The 20,718-nt window shown below is 40.1% G+C and overlaps 1 protein-coding gene across 6 annotated transcripts in view; it reads left to right on the plus strand.

The window, feature by feature from the left end:
• Window positions 1–140: 140 nt before the first annotated feature.
• Window positions 141–20,718, plus strand: part of YME1L1 (YME1 like 1 ATPase) — a 48,854-nt gene continuing 28,276 nt past the window's right edge. For all 6 annotated transcript variants that reach the window (XR_014028534.1, XR_014028535.1, XM_081344163.1 and 3 more), the window contains exons 1-9: window positions 141–360; window positions 4,179–4,304; window positions 5,019–5,181; window positions 7,339–7,437; window positions 15,071–15,180; window positions 16,546–16,696; window positions 17,746–17,850; window positions 18,754–18,836; window positions 19,784–19,874. Coding sequence is in view for 4 of the 6 variants with exons in the window: in XM_081344163.1 (XP_081200289.1) it covers window positions 328–360; window positions 4,179–4,304; window positions 5,019–5,181; window positions 7,339–7,437; window positions 15,071–15,180; window positions 16,546–16,696; window positions 17,746–17,850; window positions 18,754–18,836; window positions 19,784–19,874 (961 nt within the window). In the remaining 2 variants the exon portion in view is untranslated. The remainder of the gene's footprint in view (window positions 361–4,178; window positions 4,305–5,018; window positions 5,182–7,338; window positions 7,438–15,070; window positions 15,181–16,545; window positions 16,697–17,745; window positions 17,851–18,753; window positions 18,837–19,783; window positions 19,875–20,718) is intronic.

The raw sequence follows: 20,718 nt of genomic DNA on the forward strand, positions 1-20,718 counted from the left end.
ACCGCGACCACTTTACAAGAGACGGCGGGACTCGCTCAGAACGATCCCCCCGCCCCCGTCTACAAATTCGAGCACAGGACGACCCGGATCGCTCGGTTGCTAAGAGACGAACGGGGTCATTAGGTCACCCGGAAGCACTCGTCTGGATAACCGTCAGCTGCCGGGTGGGGTTCAGCCCGGCCTGTTCCAACTGTCAGAGGCGGCCATTTTCGGGAAGAGTTGACAAACCACCGAGTCCTCTTCCCCGCGAAGAACGAGGCGGGAGGAACCGCAGAGAAAGAGGCGCCCTCGGTCTCGACGTGTCAGGCCGCTCGAGTGGCGAGAAGGATGCTTTCTTTTTCTACCACGGTGCAGCCCCAGGTGCAATTCCCTCCCCGAGAACAGCTGGAAGCCGCTATTGTTCTGCGTAGTTAAGAAATCCAGGCATGGAGGAGCGGGGAGGGAAATGAGGTCCCGAAGGAATGATTTGGGAAGGGAGGCTCCGAAAGGGGGAGGACGGGAAGGTGAGGCTTCCCTGGCAGGACGCATAGGTTTTAGACAGTCTGCGGGAGAGGAAGGAAAGCCTCTTAAAAATGTGCTGGATTTTGCTTTCACGGAAGTTAGTCGAAGCCGATGAAAGCATGCAGACGGTAGCCCCTTCCCTGAAATTTAAAGGTACACTGAAGGGCGACGCCTTCTTTAGTTATCCTTTATTTAATTAATTTCTTTTGAAAATACTCTTTACTTGGCTGTTTATTGCTTTGGGGAGATAACTTCCGTTCCTTAAACTATGACATCATATTTTTGTTCTGAGCCTACTGATTGCAAATTTATTGGGGTGATTGTGAATTAAGAACGAATAGATGTTCTGTTTCTTAATGTTACAGGCTGTTTAACTTTTTTGTGCTAATCTCAGATATCCAAAGCAAACACTTGAGTTTTTGAGCATACTATCCAAATGTTACAAGTATTGTATTAAGCCTTTACTGGAATCAAAATCTTATTTTAGGTTCAAATGAGATCTGGAGGCAGTTTTGGTAAACTCCAGGATTAGGTTCATAGAAAGGGCCTAATTCAATAGAGAACCTATAAAATAATATGGTAACTAAACATTTTAATTCTTTCCTGATCTTGTATCCAGTTGATTTGGGTTACAACTCATAATTTGTAGTCCAGTACACCAATCTAGTTAGAGTAGAAAAGAATAACTTTATTGTTACTTTGTACACTAATCAGCATACATTAAAATGCAATTTTGTTACATACAGCTCTCAAAGGGTCACCACCTCCAATACACTACATAAATATGACAAAATAAATACAGAATTATACATATACCCACATATATGACACAGAAACAACGTCTAGTTCAGGTTATATATACATGTGCATGGCGAGAGAAACAAATCTTGCGAGTTTACCAGACAGATGGCGTAAGGAACAAAGATTGGGTAGTCCTACTAGAAATACTTTGAAACCTCCTCCCAAAGGGAGCAACAGAAACAGACCACAGAGTGGGTATGTGGGGTCTCTAACAATGCTTTGAGCTCTGAGCCCATAATGCTTATAAGCAGCATCCTGAATACCAGGAAGTGAGCTTCCTATGATATTCTTGATAGTTTGCTTTGCATAGAAACAAAGCATTCTGAAGTTAAAAGGATACAAACTTAAGATAATTGAATCAATCTTTCAAAGTTGTGGCCTTGGATCCAGGTCCTATGTTACAACAAAAGATTGATCTTCCAGTCTTAAGTGTATTTTATTATTTTGGTTACAAACAACAGAGCCACTTTGGTCTGGTGGTTAAGGTCAAAAGTCACTCTCAGTCTAATCTGCCTCATAGGTTTGTTGTAGGGACAATAGGAGGAAGATGTGTTGGATATGTTTGCCGCCTTGAATTATTTAGTAAAAAAAAGGTGAGATACAAATAAAAATAAACTGCCAAAATCTAGGACAAGTTGCATGTTACCTTTAATTTCAGTTGATGAGAAAATGAGATGATTTTAATGGAAATTACAAAAAATTACAGAAAGTCCCTTAAACTCTGTTGTTTATTTATTTAGTATACTTATATACTGCCCATGTCATTTTACAATTAAGAACAAGATAAAAATTTTAAAATAATAAGTAATAAAACTTAAATTGGTTTAAAATGAGCAAGATGGGAAAGAAGGCAGCAAGATGCATGCAGAGAGGAGAGAGGAGATGGCATTTTATCTATTAACCACCTCCAGAATAACATGCCCCCATTAGGCCCCAGGTCAGGTGACAGAGCAGGTCTTCAGGCTCTTTCAGAAGGCCAAAGAGTTGAGTGCAAATCTCATATTGGTGGTAAACCACAGGATCTATGGCAGAAAAGGTTCTTTTCCTGGAACTGCCAGCTGGAATTTCTTGATTGATGGAATCCATGGCATGCCTCTTCTGCCAGCACAGGTGGAATTGGCAATCCCATCAGGGTGAGATGGTTCCTCAGATAACTTGGTCCTGTGCAATGATAGCCTTTAAAGTTTTAATCAACACCTTGAATTGAATCCAGAAGCAAATTGGCAACCAGTCCAGCTTGCAGAACATCAGTATAACATGGCCCACCCTACAGGCCCCAAAAGGTTTTCACACAAATGCTTTCTGCACCAGCTGTAGCTTCCAAATACTTAAGAGTAGCCCCATGTACAGTATGTTGAAATAGTTCAGCCATGAGATGACCAGAGTTTGAGTGACTGAATGCAGGGACTTCTGATCCAGGAAAGGGCACAATTGGTGAACAATACATAGTTTGGCAAAGCTATCTGGGCCACCTGCCAGTAGCTATTCCAGGAGAACCCCAAGTTCCATGTTGGGTCTATCTGGAGCAGTCCCACTTCCGTCCCAAAGTAAAGGTGTTAAAATTCCCGATCCTGAAGCTCCACACACCAAAAGCCTCTCCATCTTACCAGGCTTCAGACAAAGTCTGTTGTCTCCTCACCCAGGCCTCACAGCCTCAGCAAGAGGGCAGTGAGAGCAACACATGGGCCACTAGGGATGGAGAGGTAAAGTTGAATATCATCAGCATACTGGTGGTACTCCATGGTAGGCAGATAATCTCACTCAGTGGCTTCATAGATATTAAAAAGGAGTGGAGACAAAACAAACCTGTGGCACACCACAAAGGAACAGCCATGGACTGGACTTCTCATTCCCTATCTATACCAACTGAGACTGGCCTTGGAGAAAGGAGCCAAATCAGCACAAGACTGCACTGTCCAGCTCCAAACCATATAGCTGGCCCAGAAGGATACCATGGTAACTGGTACTTAAGACCTGAGAAGTCAAGGATGGATACACTGGGACCATCCCAATCTTGCCTGAGATCAAGTGCAGCTAATCTTCTATCCCAAAAATGGGTTTGAACCCTGGCTGGATATTATGTAACAATATCCAATAGAAACAATATTCTTCATTTGTGTTTACATTATTCAACTATTTATCTTCTAAGAGTAACATTGTGCATTAATAGATTGGTAGTTACTATAGGTGAAATACAAACTAGACAGCACATAATCTGCATGATGGATCATTTTGACCTAAATGTCATTTTCAAAGCTCATACGTAGATTGTAAACATTTTCAGTAAATTTTTGTTTCAAAAATCTTATCATAATAAAAACTTTTCACAAACCTAAAAAACAATCAGGGGAAGATATTAATTTGGAAATATTTGATGTCAGTAGGTGTTATCTATATCAGTTATGTTGTCATATTGGATAAGATACCAACAATACATGATGTTTGTTTTCAGATAGTTTTGCAAACATGATAAATAAGTACATTATTATTTTCTGTATAGCATCTACTAATGCTATACATGTTCCCAATTTCAGTTTTCTAATTTAATTGGGAGCATTTACAAAAATAATGTATTTCACAAAATCAAATTATTAACAGTTCAGAGAAAATAATTATTTTGCTAAATGAGAGGAATTTTTATACAATATATCCTGCAGTAGTGAATTGATTAAACTAGTTTTTTATAATTTCAATCTTTCTTTTACTAAAAATTTCTGTGATAATGATTAAAATGTGTTTTGAAATATACAGCAATAGCTGTTTACCTTGTTAATGCAAAAATAGACTACATTATTCCTGGAAGCTTAGGTTTACAGTTATTTAAGAAAAACCAAATTCTATAATATGTGACTTAATATACCTTGTATTTTTACCAGGTTACAGTTTCTTTGAGCCACCTCATAAATGCATTTCATTCACCCAAAACACAGTCTTTCATCCCAACATCCACCCAGTCTGTACAGAAAGAAGCACCACCTGAACATGATGTGTTGAACCCTGAAGTAAGAATCCCTGAATGTAATTTATTTATGAATATCTTTCATATAATTTATACTTATATAATATAAGAGAATTTGGGGAAAATAGAAAAAAATATAGAGAGACATGCATGCATACACGTATATAGATATATCCTAACAAATACCTTTTTCTTTAAACATTTTTATGTACATTCTTTTGTTTTCCCCATATACATCTATGCTTTTTCTCCAGAATTCATAACATTTGCTTGCTGTTCACTCCTGATAAAGGAGTAATAGAAAAATATCAGCAAGTGTACTTGATTTTTTTATAAAATGAAAATGTTATAGAGACCTGGGTTGGAATTATGCACTTCTGAGAAAAAATTCTATTACATTGATAGGACTGCCTAGCTTTAAATATGTGCCCATAGGATTTCAATATGAATTCCCAAAGAAATTAAATATATATTTGAGATTAAGTGTTGATTAATTTGGTAGCATATTCTGAAGGAGATAACAAGTAACATGACTATTAAAGAGCAGCTGTTATTTAACTTATACACATCCCATGTTTAAATATTCTAATTTACTGCTGTTGTAAATAAACATGTTTCAGAGAGAATAAGCAAAAACAGCTTTTTATAAATCTGGTACTTAAGCACATAAGAATCATGGTTGTTTAAAAGTTAAATGTTATTTTTGAAGTAATCCAATTTTTAATTATAACTTGAATCCTTTATTATTTTTTTTCAGCCATTACTTAATCTACGAGATTTAGGATTGAGTGATTTGAAAATTAGCCAACTTGATGAAATAGTGAACAAGCTGATTCCTGGTTTTGGTGAAGAAAATAAAATACCCTCACATTGGCAAACGTCATATGTATCGGCACAGTCTTTTTTTGAAAATAAATATGGTATGCTTTGGGATGATATTTTAACATATTTGGACCAAAAAGTAACTAAATTGTATCACCCATAAGTAATGTTTCTGTAAGGTGCTTTAATTCTATTGCTATTTCATTGTAAAGCAGTTCAAAATGCAGACTTCTTACCAGTTTCATTTCTGGCATTTGCCATTTTTCATCTAGGATTAACTTATTCAACACTACTTGTTTACCTTATATAGTTTGATTATGCTGGTATTAATCTTGATGACATTGGTCATGGTACCAAACATAGTTAACTATAATTTGCAAATACAGAATTAATACAGAAAATCATCATTTTAAATAAATAGTATCAGGCCCAATTAACCAGAGCCACACATGAAGAGTTCAATTAGCTATTTTATTGTTCAAACATATGCATAGAAATTTTCTTAGACTGATAATTTGCAACTAGATAAGTTTCCACAGCATTCAAGGAGGGGTTCAACTTCACCTTATTGTGCTCACATAGATTCTGGACTAAGTCCCTGTTTGACCTTGGCTTGGCCAGTTTCTTTCTTACAGGCAAAATTTTGTCTGCCCTTAATCCACCTTACTTCTAGTGCTATATTAATATTATTTTCCCTGCTTTTCTCTTGGGTCTGAAATATCCCTTGTGTTTGTTTATAGAATTAGTTTTCTGACTTCAACATGGATCTTAAGATAGTATATGCCTTTTCCAGAGATTAAATAGACCGTATTTGTGTATCTTCTTCAAAACTGCTACACTAATATACACACATGCGAGGGAGAGAGAAAAAGAGAGATTGTGTGTGCGTGTGTATGTGTTTATAAATATATGTTTCTTCAGAGCAATCCTTACTAGTTCACCTTATGATGTTCTTTCTAATTACAATATTGTCTAGGGTCAAAGAGTCCTGTACACTGAAACACTGGATTACTTTGGCCTTATTACCTTTTTTTATCCCAATCGAGTTGACAGGATTGTTAGGATGAAATATATCTTCATGAACTCCTAGAGAAAAGATAGGATTGAAATGTTAACAGTCTAAATAAATAATTTATCATTTAATTGCTTATTCCATCCTACCATGTACAATGAGTCTGATATGAGTAAAGTTTTGACTGACATTGGGGAGATTATATGTTATAGTTCTCTCTTAACCACTCTTCCTCAGCCCAATCTACCTCACAGGAGTCTTGTGTAAAATGAAAGGATGAAGTATAGTACACTACTTTCAGTTACTGAATGAAAGATGGAGTATAATTCAAAGAAGTGAAGACTGCTTTGTTATGATAGAAGCTTCACCTTCAGATAAAAATCATAATTATTCACTAAAGATGGAATGTTTTTACAACTGGAAATTGTTAAACCTTTATCATGCGTTACTCGAGATGCCTAGCCCAGTTATACTTAAAATCTATATTCACTCCATTTTTCATGTTTAGGGTTTGCTAAGTGCACAATCTATATGAATTGTATATAGGCAGTTATCTATATGGATTGCATGTAAGCAGTTATTTATATGATGACATGGGTTCATAATGGTGCATAGACCTTTGCTATATTACCAGTTGCTAACATAAGTAAATAGCATTTGGGAATCTATATTCAAAACTAAATTTGCACCTACTACAGTATTAATAATTGGTTTAAAGATTTTTTTGCTTTTTGTGGTTGCATGGTTACTTAAAAGTCAGATTCATTGATCTATATAGTTAATTTTCTCCATATTTTCTCTGATCTTTGGTCCTTCTTATAGTAGAAGTTAGTCCTTAAGAAGGCTTGTATCTATTAATCCAAATTCTAAACAAGGAATACATAGTATGTATCATGTTTAGCCTTGTTCACTTTCCTGAGTTTTAAGATGAAAGTAATAATCTGCTTTTTCATGCACAGATGTCTTATTCTTTGTTCTCTTCCAGCTATCATACCACAATTTTAACTAAGCATGAAATATTCAAAGTGAACTTTGATTTTGTATTCTGTACATCATCATTGCAAAATTGCTTGGTTTACTTAAGGGACTGCATTACCATATTGTCTAATTTACCGAACAGTATCATATCAAACCTCATGTATCTGGGATGTATGTATGTGTATAATTTAATTTTTTTAAATGCACAAGATCTTATTCCTGTAAGACCTAAATAAATGCTAAATAACTTTTTATTCTTTCCTAGGTTTTGCAGACACCTTTAGAGTTTTACGTTCCTCTTACCTCTACAGACAGCATCCTAATCCTCACCGGAGTATATGTTCCAATCTTCAACACTGGCCAGGTAGGAAGTAAAAATATTTCTTTTTCCAAAGTAAAAGAAATATGGCTTGGAGTTTCCATGAGTAGAATAGATCTTCCTCTGTATAAAGGAGTTCCCTAAAAGCTTTTTCAAAGAAGAATAATCCCCTGTACTTCACTTGGTAGAAGGAGAGCTAGTTCATAGTATATGACAGTACATACAGTCCTTGTCTTACAGTAGCTTGTTTAGTGAGTGTTCAAAGTTTTAACAGTACTGAAAAAATGATTCATGATCTTTTTTCACACTTACAAATGTTGCCGCATCCCCATGGTCACATGATCAAAATTCAGAGGCTTGGCAACTGACATGACAGTTGCAGTGTGATCAACTTTTACAACCTTTTGACAAGCAAAGTTAATGGGGGAATCCAGATTCACTTACCAACCATGTCACTGAACAATTGCATGATTCACTTAACAAATGTGGCAAGAAAGGTCGTAAAATGGAGCAACATTGACTTAACAAGTGTCTTCCTTAGCAACAGAAAATTTGAGCTCAATTGTGGTTGTAAGTTGAGGACTGTCTGTATATAGAATATTATTAAGCAGGGAATTACAGCCCTGTAGAAATTACTGAATTATAAGTCCCAGGCATTCCAATGAGATGATGCTGGTGTTATATGCAATTCAATAACTTGGAATAATCGTAAACATTCTATCAATGATATAGAAGGTAACACTTCAGCCTTGAAGGTATTGTTAACATTTTAAAGTACCTCTGATTTGTTAGGAAAAAATTCTTTAGAATTACTACATTATTCAATAAGACTCATTTAAGGTATCTTTGAACCATTTCTGATGTCTCAGTTACTGTGTAAACTGTATTTAAGGCCAGGAATTGGGATGTATACCCTCTGTTTGTAGGCAAGTCTGGATTTACTGGGAGTTACTGAATATAATTTGAATTGTAATGTTTATAAAGTATGAAAATAAGTGCAAGAATATATTATTATTATATTATACTATATTCCTACTCAGTAATAAACTATATAAAATAAGCAAATGTTTCAGAGAGCTATTCTGAAATAACTTGTTTAAATAGATTAGGTTTTAATTATTACCAATCTGTTGTAATCTATTCTGTGTAGTGTACATTTCTATAGACTTTTCAAAGCAGTCAGAATAAACTCTATGGGCACAACACTGGGCATTGAACACTATGGGCACAACACTGAGTATCTTTTATTCCTTATAATTTCACTCTAAAAAGAAGTTTGCAGTTCTCTTGTGAGATTTTGATTACTTCAGTTAGAATCACAAACTATCAGCCCTTTTCTGCTTTGCAAATGCTATTTGGCTTCCTTACTGGTTGTAAGGGTAGGAATTGATGAAGACACAGCAGATCGAAAAGATTAACTAAACTGTTATTTATTTCTCTCTACAGCTATTCACAATTTCATGTTGATGATGTTTGAATATATGTACAGGTAATTCTCGACTTACAACTGCAGTTGAGCCCAAAATTTCTGTTGCTAAGCCAGACGATTGTTAAAGTGAGTCATTTTTTGACCCATTTTATGACCTTTTTGTTAAATAAATCATTACAGTTGTTAAGTGAATCTGGCTTCCCTCATTGACTTTGCTTGTCAGAAGCTCCCTAGGAAGATTGCAAATGACAATCCCGGGACATTGCAACCACTGTAAATGCATGCTGGTTGCCAAGCAATCAAAGTTTGATCACATGACTGGGAAGATGTTGCAATAGTCATAAGTGAAAACTGGTCATAATTCACTTTTTTCAGTGCCATTGCAACTTTGAGCGGTCGTTAAATGAACGGTTGTAAGTCAAGGAATTCCTGTAGAAGTGAATGCAAAACCAGTATTAAAGAAATGGTATATTTTTAACTGAGACAAACATGACATAAAAACCCAGTTCTTAATTTGTAAAGGGCTATCTTATACATCATTGTTTTAGTTCTTTTCCTCTCTGCCAGTTCTTAACTTCCTCCTTGTCTGCTGTAGGTGTTTCCTGGTGCCTTCTTACTTGTCAGCTGTATATCATCTAGGCCAGGGGTAGGCTGACTCAGGAATTCTGGGAGTTGAAGTCCATGAGTCATAAAAGAGCCGAGGTTGCGTACCCCTGATCTAGACTCACTGTCTCAGTTCTGATCTGAATTGGTTACTTATTTCTAAATTTTTTAGGGGGTTAGGGAGGCGGGAGGGTTCTTTTGGTTGTTTGGACAAGGGGGGCGGTCCAACAACCTCTGTTCAGGCCAGTGCCGATGTAGATCGCAGGGGGGAGGAGCGGGGGTCGGTTGCCTCCGGGGCTTCAGGGCTGGTCGTGGGGTTACCTATTCCCACGACATCAGGGAATGGCAGCAGATGTAGGAGCAGAGGGCTGTATCGATCTCAGGGAAGGCCTCTCCGCTGCTTACAAGCGGTGGGGCACTCCGACCCTCTGGCTCCGCCCCAAGGTCCCGGGAGTGAGGATGTGCAGCCTCCTGAGCTCCGGCTGGTGTACCTGAATGCCAGGTCTGTCGCTAATAAGGCTCCTCTCGTCCGCGACTTGGTCGAGGGTGAGCAGGCGGACCTGGCTTGCATCACGGAGACTTGGTTGGGCCCAGAGGGCGGGATTCCTCTGGTTGACCTTTGCCCACCAGGTTTCCGGGTGCTACACCGGCCTCGGGCTCAGGGTAGGGGTGGGGGTGTGGCTGTTGTTATGAGGGAGACCTTGTGTCCGCGGGAGGCCACCGTTCCCCAGATAGTCGGGTGTGAGTCTCTCTGAGATGCGGCCCTGGTGCGCAGTTGGGCTTGCTGCTGGTGTACCTTTCGCCTAGTCACGCAGCAGCAGCCCTGCCTGAGCTGCTCGATGTCCTCTCTGGGCTGGTGATTGAGTTCCCGAAACTTATAGTTTTGGGGGACTTCAATCTACCATCGCTGGGAGGATCATCTGAGTTGGCTCGGGAGTTCATGGCTTCCATGACGGCCATGGACCTGACGCAAGTAATTTTGGGACCGACTCATGAGGGAGGCCACACCCTTGACTTAGTTTTCTTATCTGGATGGTGGTTAGATGATCTTGGTGGGGGCTCTCCAATTATTATGCCCCTGTCATGGACCGATCATCATCTCCTGCGGCTGGTCTTCTGTCTTGCCACCCCCCGCCGTGGGTGTATGGAACCAATTAAATGGTACCGCCCCAGACGCTTAATGGATCCCCAGAGGTTCCAGGCGGCGCTGGGGTCCCCACCTGCCTTCCTTGCTCACAGCTCGGCAGATGCCTTAGTGGAAGCCTGGGAAAGGACGGCCACTGAGGCTCTTGACCGAGTTGTACCCCTGCGGCCCCTGACCCGGTGCAGATCCCGTCGAGCTCCATGGTTCTCTGCGGAGCTCCGGGAGATGAAGCGTCGGAGACGGGGCCTAGAGAGCGGTTGGAGATCCAGCCGATCCGAATCCGACCGATTGCGACTAAGAACCCACATTAGGTCTTATCTCGCTGCGATAAGGGAGGCGAGGTCTAACCACTTCGCCACCCTTATCGCGTCCACAGATAATTGCCCGGCCGCCCTGTTTAGGGTGACTCGCTCCCTCCTAAATCAGGAGGTGAGGGAGGATCCCTTGCAGGGTCGTGCCGAGGAGTTTAACCAACATCTGTCGGACAAAATCGCTTGGATTCGGACCGGTCTGGACTCTGACTGGGCAGAGTCTGACGATCAGGACACGGGCGGTCTTGTCGATATCGCCTGGGAGGAGTTTGACTCTGTGACTCCGGAGGAAGTGGACAGGATCATGGGGAGGCTGAGCACCACCACATGTTTATTGGACCCGTGCCCTTCCTGGCTGGTTTATGCAGCCCGGGAGAGGACACGCAGCTGGTTCCAGGCAGTTATATCGGCTTCTTTGAACGAGGGTAGCTTCCCCGCCGTCTTGAAAGAGGCGGTGGTGAGGCCCCTCCTCAAGAAGCCTGCCTTGGACCCAGCTGTATTGAACAACTTCCGTCCTGTCTCCAACCTTCGCTTTCTTGCGAAGGTTGTTGAGAGTGTGGTGGCACATCAGCTCCCTCTGGTCCTGGATGAAGCGGATTATCTAGACCCGTACCAATCGGGTTTCAGGCCCGGGCACAGCACGGAGACGGCATTGGTCGCGCTGGTGAATGATCTCTGGAGGGCTCGGGACAGGGGACATTCCTCTGTTCTAGTCCTATTAGACCTCTCAGCGGCTTTCGATACCATCGACCATGGTATCTTGCTGCGGCGTCTCAGGGGATTGGGAGTGGGAGGCACGGTCTTACAGTGGTTCTCCTCCTATCTCCAGGGACGTTCGCAGTCGGTGTTGGCAGGAGGGCAGAGGTCGACCGCGAGGTCTCTCGTTTGTGGATTTCCTCAGGGGTCGGTCCTCTCGCCTCTCCTGTTCAACATCTACATGAAACCGCTGGGTGAGATCATTCGTGGTTTTGGAGTTGGGTATCATCAGTATGCTGATGATACCCAGCTTTTCCTTTCGACCCCAAACCACCCCAGTGATGCCCTCAACGTGATGTCCCGTTGCCTGGAGGCGGTTCGGGTCTGGATGGGGAGGAACAGACTTCAACTCAACCCCGACAAGACTGAGTGGCTTTGCATACCTTCATCCCGGGTTTATTCGGACATTCCACCTCTTGCTATGGGGGGTGAACTACTACCCCCCGTAGATAGGGCTCGCAACTTGGGAGTCCTCCTAGATTCACGGCTCACCTTGGAAGACCATATAGGAGCTGTGACTAGGGGGGCTTTCGCCCAGGTCCGCCTGGTGCGCCAGTTGCGGCCCTATCTAAGCCGGGATGATTTATGCACGGTCACTCATGCGCTCGTGGCCTCTCGTCTGGACTACTGCAACGCTCTCTACATGGGGCTGCCCTTGAGGACCACCCGGAAGCTCCAACTGGTACAGAATGCAGCTGCGAGAGTTGTGTTGGGAGTCTTCCGATACTCCCACGTTACACCTTTGCTCCGTGAGCTGCATTGGTTACCAGTTGCCTTCCGGGTGAGATTGAAGGTACTAGTAATGGTGTTCAAAGCCCTCCATGGCAGGGGGCCGGAGTACCTCAGGGAACACCTGCTGCCGGCATCAAGCTCCCTGCGCCCTGTGCGTTCCCACAAAGAGGGCTTCCTCAGGGTGCCACCGATCAGAGAATGTCGATTGCTGGCCCCCAGGGGGAGATCCTTCTCTGTGGGCGCTCCGGAACTATGGAATCAGTTACCGGTAGAGCTCCGGATGGCGCCCGATCTTCGCTCCTTTCGTCGCGATCTCAAGACGTTTTTGTTTGTACAAGCCGGCCTAGCCTGATGGGGGATTGGTGGGGTTTTTTAATTTTTGTATTCTTAATATTATCTTTGGGGTTTTATAATTGTAATATATCAATTGTCTTAAAATCGGGCAATTATTTATTTTTTTTTTTTAATATTTGTAATTTTGTATTTTATTCTTGCCCTGTGAACCGCCCTGAGTCCTCAGGGAGAAGGGCGGTATAGAAATATTATTAAATTAAATTAAAAAAATTAAATTTCACAGGCATCTCCTGCAGCAGTTGAAAACGCGCTCGCGCGCGCACACACACACACACACACACACAAACACAAAAAGTTAAAACTTTCTTCTTCTTATGCATCTTATCTCTAACATGCTTACATGATGGTTGGCAGGTTGTTTCCATTTGTTTTCTTTTCCTTGCCTCCTTGCTCATATCCTTGCATTCAATCATGAGATCCCTCAGAAAAAAATTCCTTTAACCTAGATATGTATATTTCTACAAAAAAAATCAAGTTCTCAAATATGGCAGTTCACACTGCTACAATGGAGCTTGGCTAGCTATTCTGGTATTGAAAATTTGAAACTTTGCACATAGGATTACACACTGAAAAATGATTGGCGTCGTTGTTAGTTGCGAAGTCGTGTCCGACCCATCGCGACCCTATGGACAATGTTCCTCCAGGCCTTCCTGTCCTCTACCATCTTCTGGAGTCCATTTAAGCTCACGCCTACTGCTTCAGTGACTCCATCCAGCCACCTCATTCTCTGTCGTCCCTTTCTTCTCTTGCCCTCAACCTTTCCTAGCATTAGGCTCTTTTCCAGTGAGTCCTTCCTTCTCATTAGGTGGCCAAAGTATTTGAGTTTTAGCTTCAGGATCTGGCCTTCTAAAGAGCAGTCAGGGTTGATCTCCTCTAGGACTGACCGGTTTGATCGCCTTGCAGTCCAAGGAACTCGCAGGAGTCTTCTCCAGCACCATAGTTCAAAGGCTTCAATTCTTTGGCGCTCAGCTTTTCTTATGGTCCAGCTTTCACTGCCATACATTGCAACTGGGAAGACCATAGCCTTGACTATACGCACTTTTGTTGACAGGGTGATGTCTCTGCTTTTTAGTGTGCTGTCTAGATTTGCCATGGCTTTCCTCCCGAGGAGCAAGCGTCTTTTAATTTCTTGGCTACAGTCCCCATCTGCAGTGATCTTGGAGCCCAGGAAAATAAAGTCTGTCACTACCTCCATTTCTTCCCCATCTATTTGCCAGGAATTGAGAGGGCCGGATGCCATGATCTTGGTTTTCTTAATGTTTAGTTTCAACCCAAGTTTTGCACTCTCCTTCTTCACTCGCAACAAGAGGCTCTTTAGTTCCTCTTCACTTTCTGCCCTTAGAGTGGTATCATCTGCATATCTTAGGTTGTTGATGTTTCTTCCGGCAATCTTAATTCCAACTTTTGATTCATCTAGCCCTGCCTTTCTCATGATGCGCTCTGCATATAAGTTAAACAGGCAGGGCGACAGTATACAGCCTTGCCGGACTCCTTTCCCAATTTTGAACCAATCAGTGGTTCCGTGTCCAGTTCTCACTGTTGCTTCTTGGCCCGCATATAGGTTTCTCAAGAGACAAATAAGATGGTCTGGTACACCCATCTCTTTAAGGACTTGCCACAGTTTGTTATGATCCACACAATCAAAGGCTTTAGCATAGTCAATGAAGCAGAAGTAGATGTTTTTCTGGAACTCTCTAGCTTTCTCCATGATCCAGCGTATGTTAGCAATTTGATCTCTAGTTCCTCTGCCTCTTCGAAATCCTGCCTGTACTTCTGGTAGTTCTCGATCCAGTCTAGCTTGTAGAATTTTAAGCATAACTTTACTAGCATGAGAAATGAGTGCAATGATGCGATAGTTTGAACATTCTTTGGCACTGCCTTTCTTTGGAATTGGAATGTAAACTGATCTTTTCCAATCCTGTGGCCATTGTTGAGTTTTCCAAATTTGCTGGCAAATTGAGTGTAGCACTTTTACTGCATCGTCTTTTAAGATTTTGAATAGCTCAGCTGGAATACTGTCACCTCCACTAGCTTTGTTGTTGCTCAGCTTTTCTAAGGCCCACTTCACTTCACATTCTAGGATGTCTGGCTCGAGGTCAGTGACCACCTCATTGTGATTATCAGGGACATTAAGCTCATTCTTGTATAGTTCTTCTGTGTAATTTTGCCACCTCTTCTTAATCTCTTCTGCCTCTGTTAGGTCCCTGCCATTCTGATTATATAGTTCTATATAGTACAATATCAATTCAGGATCAGTATCTAAGCAAAATGCCAGATAAGATATTGAATACATCTTACTGTTTTCTCTCACAAGTTTGTAAAGAATAATATCTCTCTTTCTGTATTAAGTTCTCATTCAGTCTCGAGGTTTTAAGACTCTGAAATCAAGAGCAAGACGGCTACAGTCCACATCAGAACATTCAGCAGAAGCAGAAGATGTAGCTCCCTCATTTGTAAAGGTAATTACAAAAATGTGCACATTATGTTGATAACTGAATCCTATGCCTTCTCCAGTGACTAATTACCATGTAATGTCCTCCATACACATAGTACATTTGAAGTTAGCAAATGTCAAGCAGATATAAAGTACCTTGGAAATAGAAACATTACCAAGTGTTGAGGACTATATGCATCAAGTTAGGCGTGCAAATAGGGTAAGATTAATTATATTTTTAAATAATTAATACAGGCAGTGAAGGATTAAAGAACATGTATAAATAAGCGAATAAGCACAATAATTCCTGTGAAATACTTGGATTAGACTTCACCTAATTGATGTTTGCTAGCTATATTAGGCTTCTACTACCATAATAGCTTAGTCAAGGGTATCAGGTTATGGAAAGCAAAACTAAATAATAATACTTCATAATTAATATAGGACTTTAATTCAAAAGTTAGTAATCTTTGCATCTTAATATATAATTTTAAAAGTATTTTTAAGACAAAATTATTACAAGATTGCCACAATTTTAAAACCTTATAAAATATTGGTAGTTCTCTGCAACACTTGGGAGAGTTTATTGAGATTTTTGAAGATTTGTCTATTTAAAATCATTTAAAATTTTGAAGGATTCCTGAAGATATGGTGTGAGGTGGAATAGGTAATAGTGTTCATGAAAGCTGCATTACCAGTCCATTCTTTGATTAGTTGTATGATTATTATTAGTTTATTAATTTTATATGCTAAGCAAGTTTCCTTGATTGGTAATTTTAAGACCTCTTCATGTAAAGAGTTAAAAAGTGTTTATTTGGGGAAGACGCATTAACTTAAAAGTTCAATATTTCTTGGGTTTACAACTGTGCTTTTAGAAAAAAAAACATCACTTTGTTAATATTCAGTGTATAATCCTTTTTTTTCTTTTCTAAAATTAACCTACGTAAGTGGAATGGGACAACTATTCCTGACCGTCTCACCACAGGTGACCTGCCATGGCCATTTCGTCATGGTAGACTCACCATGTCTAACAACTATGGGACAATTCAACACGAGATAACTCAAGAGAATTACAGCTTACCCCAGCCTCAAGAACTTCTAACTTGAGAAGATTCAGTCCTAAAGCAAGATATCGCCCGTTGCAATTCACTTGTCCCTCTCTTGAATTATCCCATGTTGAATCGTTCCCACACCCAGTTGTCCTGTGTTGAGTTGGTCAGGGCGAGTTGTCCTAGATGCTGTGTAAATTTTTTAAAAAACAAATGTTTGACTAATGCCTTGAAATTGCATATGACAGAAATAACAATAACTATAAATACTTCCGGAGAAATTTGTTTTAACGTGAGATTTGGTAATTTAAAAAAATAATGTTTTCCTGTTTTGTTCTTAGGGTCTTTTACTGAGAGAGAAAGTATCTGAGATTGAAAGTTTAGACAAACTGATGAAAAGAAAAAACATACCTGAAGCTCATCAAGATGCTTTTAAAACTGGGTTTGCAGAGGGTTTTTTGAAATCACAGGCACTTGCACAGCGTACAATTGGTCAGTTAATCTGTTTTTTTAAAGCAGATTTTGTAATCATTTGTAAATTTCCTTTCCTTTTAATATTGGGAGAACGTATTTTAAATATGCAGTAAAATGAATTCCTTTATGCCTGTTTTGTCTAGTAATAGGTAAGTACATTTCCCCTCAATGTGTTCATCAAACACAAGATGATCAGTTGGTTTGTTTGTAATAGTTTTCTTCTTCCTTTGAGGCCAGTTCCAGCTGGTGTTACCAAATGGGGAGAAACGTAACTATAAGCCTCTGCTTTGTGCATTTTGCAGAGTTTCATTCCCCATTCCCAATAGACATCTATGAAGTTGCTGGTGAGGCCATCTCTTGATACAAGCCTAAGTATCAATAGTGTATTGATGATACATCTTTGTTTCAGGCCATCCAAGTCATTGTTTCTTTCCCGATGCCTGGAAGCTTTGAGAGTCTGGTTGGGGGAAAAGCATTGTTAACCTAGAGAGGTTACCATTTCCCAGACAATTTGTGCAATTTGTGGGTTAGTCTACTCATGGTTCCTGTTTGAAGATGGCAGCTGGCACTTTGCACTATACCATCTTGTGCACCAGTTATCCTATTCCTAGACTGAGAGATACTTCCTGTAGTCACTGATGGCCTATTATCCAGTTGAATTATTACAATGTAATGTATGGGAGGGAGGCTTCCTTTGAAAAGCATTGGAAGCTGTGAAACTATGTCACTTTAAAGGACCCAGGAGGCGTGACGTCTCTGTCACAATGCCAGCTGCTTGGAAGACTCTGTCCTAAGTTTCAGATGGTCTTGATTCTGGGAATGTTCTGGAAGCCTTGAAGATCTGGCTTTTCACTCAGGTGCTGAAAATCTAATACGTATGTTTGGTTTTTGTGTTTGGTTTTTGTGTTGTCAGAAAACCTATAAGGAGTCTAGACTTCTTATTTTAATTTAGGTGTTGTTTGTGATATTTTATGTTGTTCTTATTTCAGTTTTTGTCAACTGCACAGATTAATTTAGTTAATATGTGCATCATAATTAACTAAACAAATATTCTTTTTTTCTTTCAGATTCCTTAAGACGAACCCGATTATTTGTTTTTCTAGCCGTGTTGTTTGGTATTTATACTGTGTTAAAAAGCCAGTTCTTACCTAAAGGCTCTTTTTCTGATGCTGGTTTGTTAACTTTTCATTCTACTAAATTTTTAATTCATTATTATTTATTATTTTATTATGCTATGCTAGACTTAAATTTAAAACTCAAGTTATTCAGTGTCTGATTGTTAAAAGTGTATATTTAAGTAGAGGAAAGAGTTCCCCAAAATATAATGAAGACTAAGATAAAGAGATTACTTTTATATCTGTGTCTTTTTTTATATTCATCTGTTTGATGTATTTTTTAATAACTTACATAGAGCACAACTTGCATATTCTTCAAATCAGATAAATAATCCTAGCAGGCTTGATAGTAATACCTCCTTTGTTTTCCAGTACCTATTTATTGTAGTATCAACCATTTCAGTACTTACATATTGAACAATATCAGAATCATAAGTTTAATGACATATTTTGTGTCTTCTTGAATCTTTGGGAAGCCTTTGATCAGTATTTTAATTATAGAAAATTTAAAGATGTTCTTAGTGTAAGAATGAGATACTGGATGATATGACTCCAACATTTGATACAAGTGGAAAAACTTCTAATTGAGTAAACAGCTGCTAATGGTTTGTGTAAATACTGAGACTGAAGCATTATTAAAGCTGAATGTATTTGGATATCCTTTGTAAGAGTGAAGGGAAAGTATAATTATGAATATCATATAGTTCTGCATTATTATGGTATTTTATTATTATTTATTAAATAAATTTATATAGCTGCCCAAATCATAAAAGGACATTGTTACAGATGAAAATTTCTTATTTTCATCATATTTATTTAGATTGTGGTTTAAATGGCCACCTATCTCTCGGTATCTAAGTAGCTTTAAAACATCAATGCAAGAAAAAATAACAGCAATAACAACATATTGTACAAAAATAAAGGGATTGAAAAAAATTATTTGATTAAATTCTTTTGCAGTACGTTTTCGAGCAAGTTCTGGGCTTGATGCAGCAGTGGATCCTATTCAGATGAAAAATATCACCTTTGAACATGTGAAAGGGGTAGGTTCAAATGTTGGATGTCTTCCAATTATGTGATAGAATTGAAGCAATCAAATAAAACATAAATACTCGATAAATCTAAAAGGGCAGGAGTCAATTTGCATAAAAATGTCACTGGGACAAGAAAAGTGAAGTGAACGAATTATATTGTGGATGAATAAAACCTGATACTTTTATTTAAAAGGTATAAGTAACAGATCTGAAATAGAAGAATGGCCCAATTTTGCTGTAGTTAAGATGAATGTTTTGATAGTTGAGCTGTCAGAGTTGTGACCTCAGATTTTTGTTTTACTATAATACTTGTCTGTATATTCTCTCTCCTGTGCTGCTAAGCATCTGGCAGAATATGTTTGTTGAAGAATTGCTTCAAATTGGCATACCATAATGTTGCCCAGATGTATTCTAGTTACTTTCTTTTGTCGTGGAATCTACTGTTTAACTAGAGCTAGAGAGCAAGTTGCTATTTTTCACTTTTTACATTATTTAAGCATTACTTAATATAAACTCACAGGGTTTGATTTGTGTTTGTTTCAGCAATGTGTTCCAAAAAGTTATATAGCAATTAATTCCATTTCCCTTTTTAACCAAATGCACATGAGTAACTGTTTTTCACAATATTTTTAATGTTAGTAAATATTTGTACCAAATTTGCTCTCATGGACCACAGATCAGTACACTGTGCTGATAGTATCCAATGGGAATTTGTGTTTCTTAAAATAAGCTATTCTGTTCTTATTTTGCCAAGAAACAAACTGCCTTGGATAATACAGAAAGGTCATACTTAATGTGTCAAATGGTATAATAAAGTCAAATCCCATTTAACAGTTTCATTAAAAGTAATATCTTTAAAAGTAACTTTATGTAAGACAATTATATAATTAACATGTCAGAAGCATATTAGTACGAAACTATGATAGTCTTAAATAATATTTTCCAATTGCATTCAGGTAGATGAAGCTAAGCAAGAGTTGCAGGAAATTGTAGAATTTCTGAAAAATCCCCAGAAATTTACCATACTAGGAGGCAAACTCCCTAAAGGTAAGTGTGAATCTTTTCTTATTGTAAGTATGAACCTCTCCTTACTATTACAGTCTAGTGCAGGGGTCGGCAACCTGAAATGGTGAAAGAGCCACCCAGAACCGGTTTCCTCACAAAAGAAAAAAGTGCGAGCCACAAAATGCGCATGCGCAGAACAACAGGCTTCATTGAAGAGTGGAGCCTAAGGCGAGACATGCACTGGCCCTGCCCCCCCCCCCCACCAGTCCAGCTTTTTGCAGCTTAATCCGAGAGTTGCCTCCGGCTTAGCATCCTCTGCGACTTCACGCACGCAACCACTTGCTCTTTCACACCCTTCCACCGCCCAGCAAATGGGGCAACCAAGGTGGTAATCTCCCTGGCGTTCTGGCACTCGCCTGCCTCCCCTCCCTCCCCTGCAAACTCCTGCCGCCCCTGCCTCTCCACCAGGTAACACCCACCAGCTCCCAGACGCCTCGTGAATTGCCCTCCAGACTTGGTCAGCTCAGGAACAGCGCAAACCCGCTGCCCCTCCCTCAGTCCCTTTTTCGCTGCTATCTTCCCGGCCATTGCTTCGGCACGTGCCCAGCCCGCCCGGCTCCCTTTTCCACAGCGCTCCCTTTGTTCCCCGCCGAACTTCCAACTCCCACCCACGCATGGCTTTGAGGCACTGCTCCACAGCAGAGCAGCCGCCCGGCACCTCTTGCCACATGGTGCCTCCCGGGGACAGCCCCCTCTGCTTTCCTCCGGCCAGGCAGAGCGGTTTCTCAGGATCACCACCAGTAGCGCACAAACGGCATTGCCCAGCAGTGGCTCCAAGGTCAACCAAGCGCAGGGAAAGAAGGGTAGTAGTGGGGGGGAAGGAAAG

The sequence above is a fragment of the Vipera berus genome (genome assembly GCF_964194415.1).
Source record: "Vipera berus genome assembly, chromosome: Z".
Taxonomy (NCBI): domain Eukaryota; kingdom Metazoa; phylum Chordata; class Lepidosauria; order Squamata; family Viperidae; genus Vipera; species Vipera berus.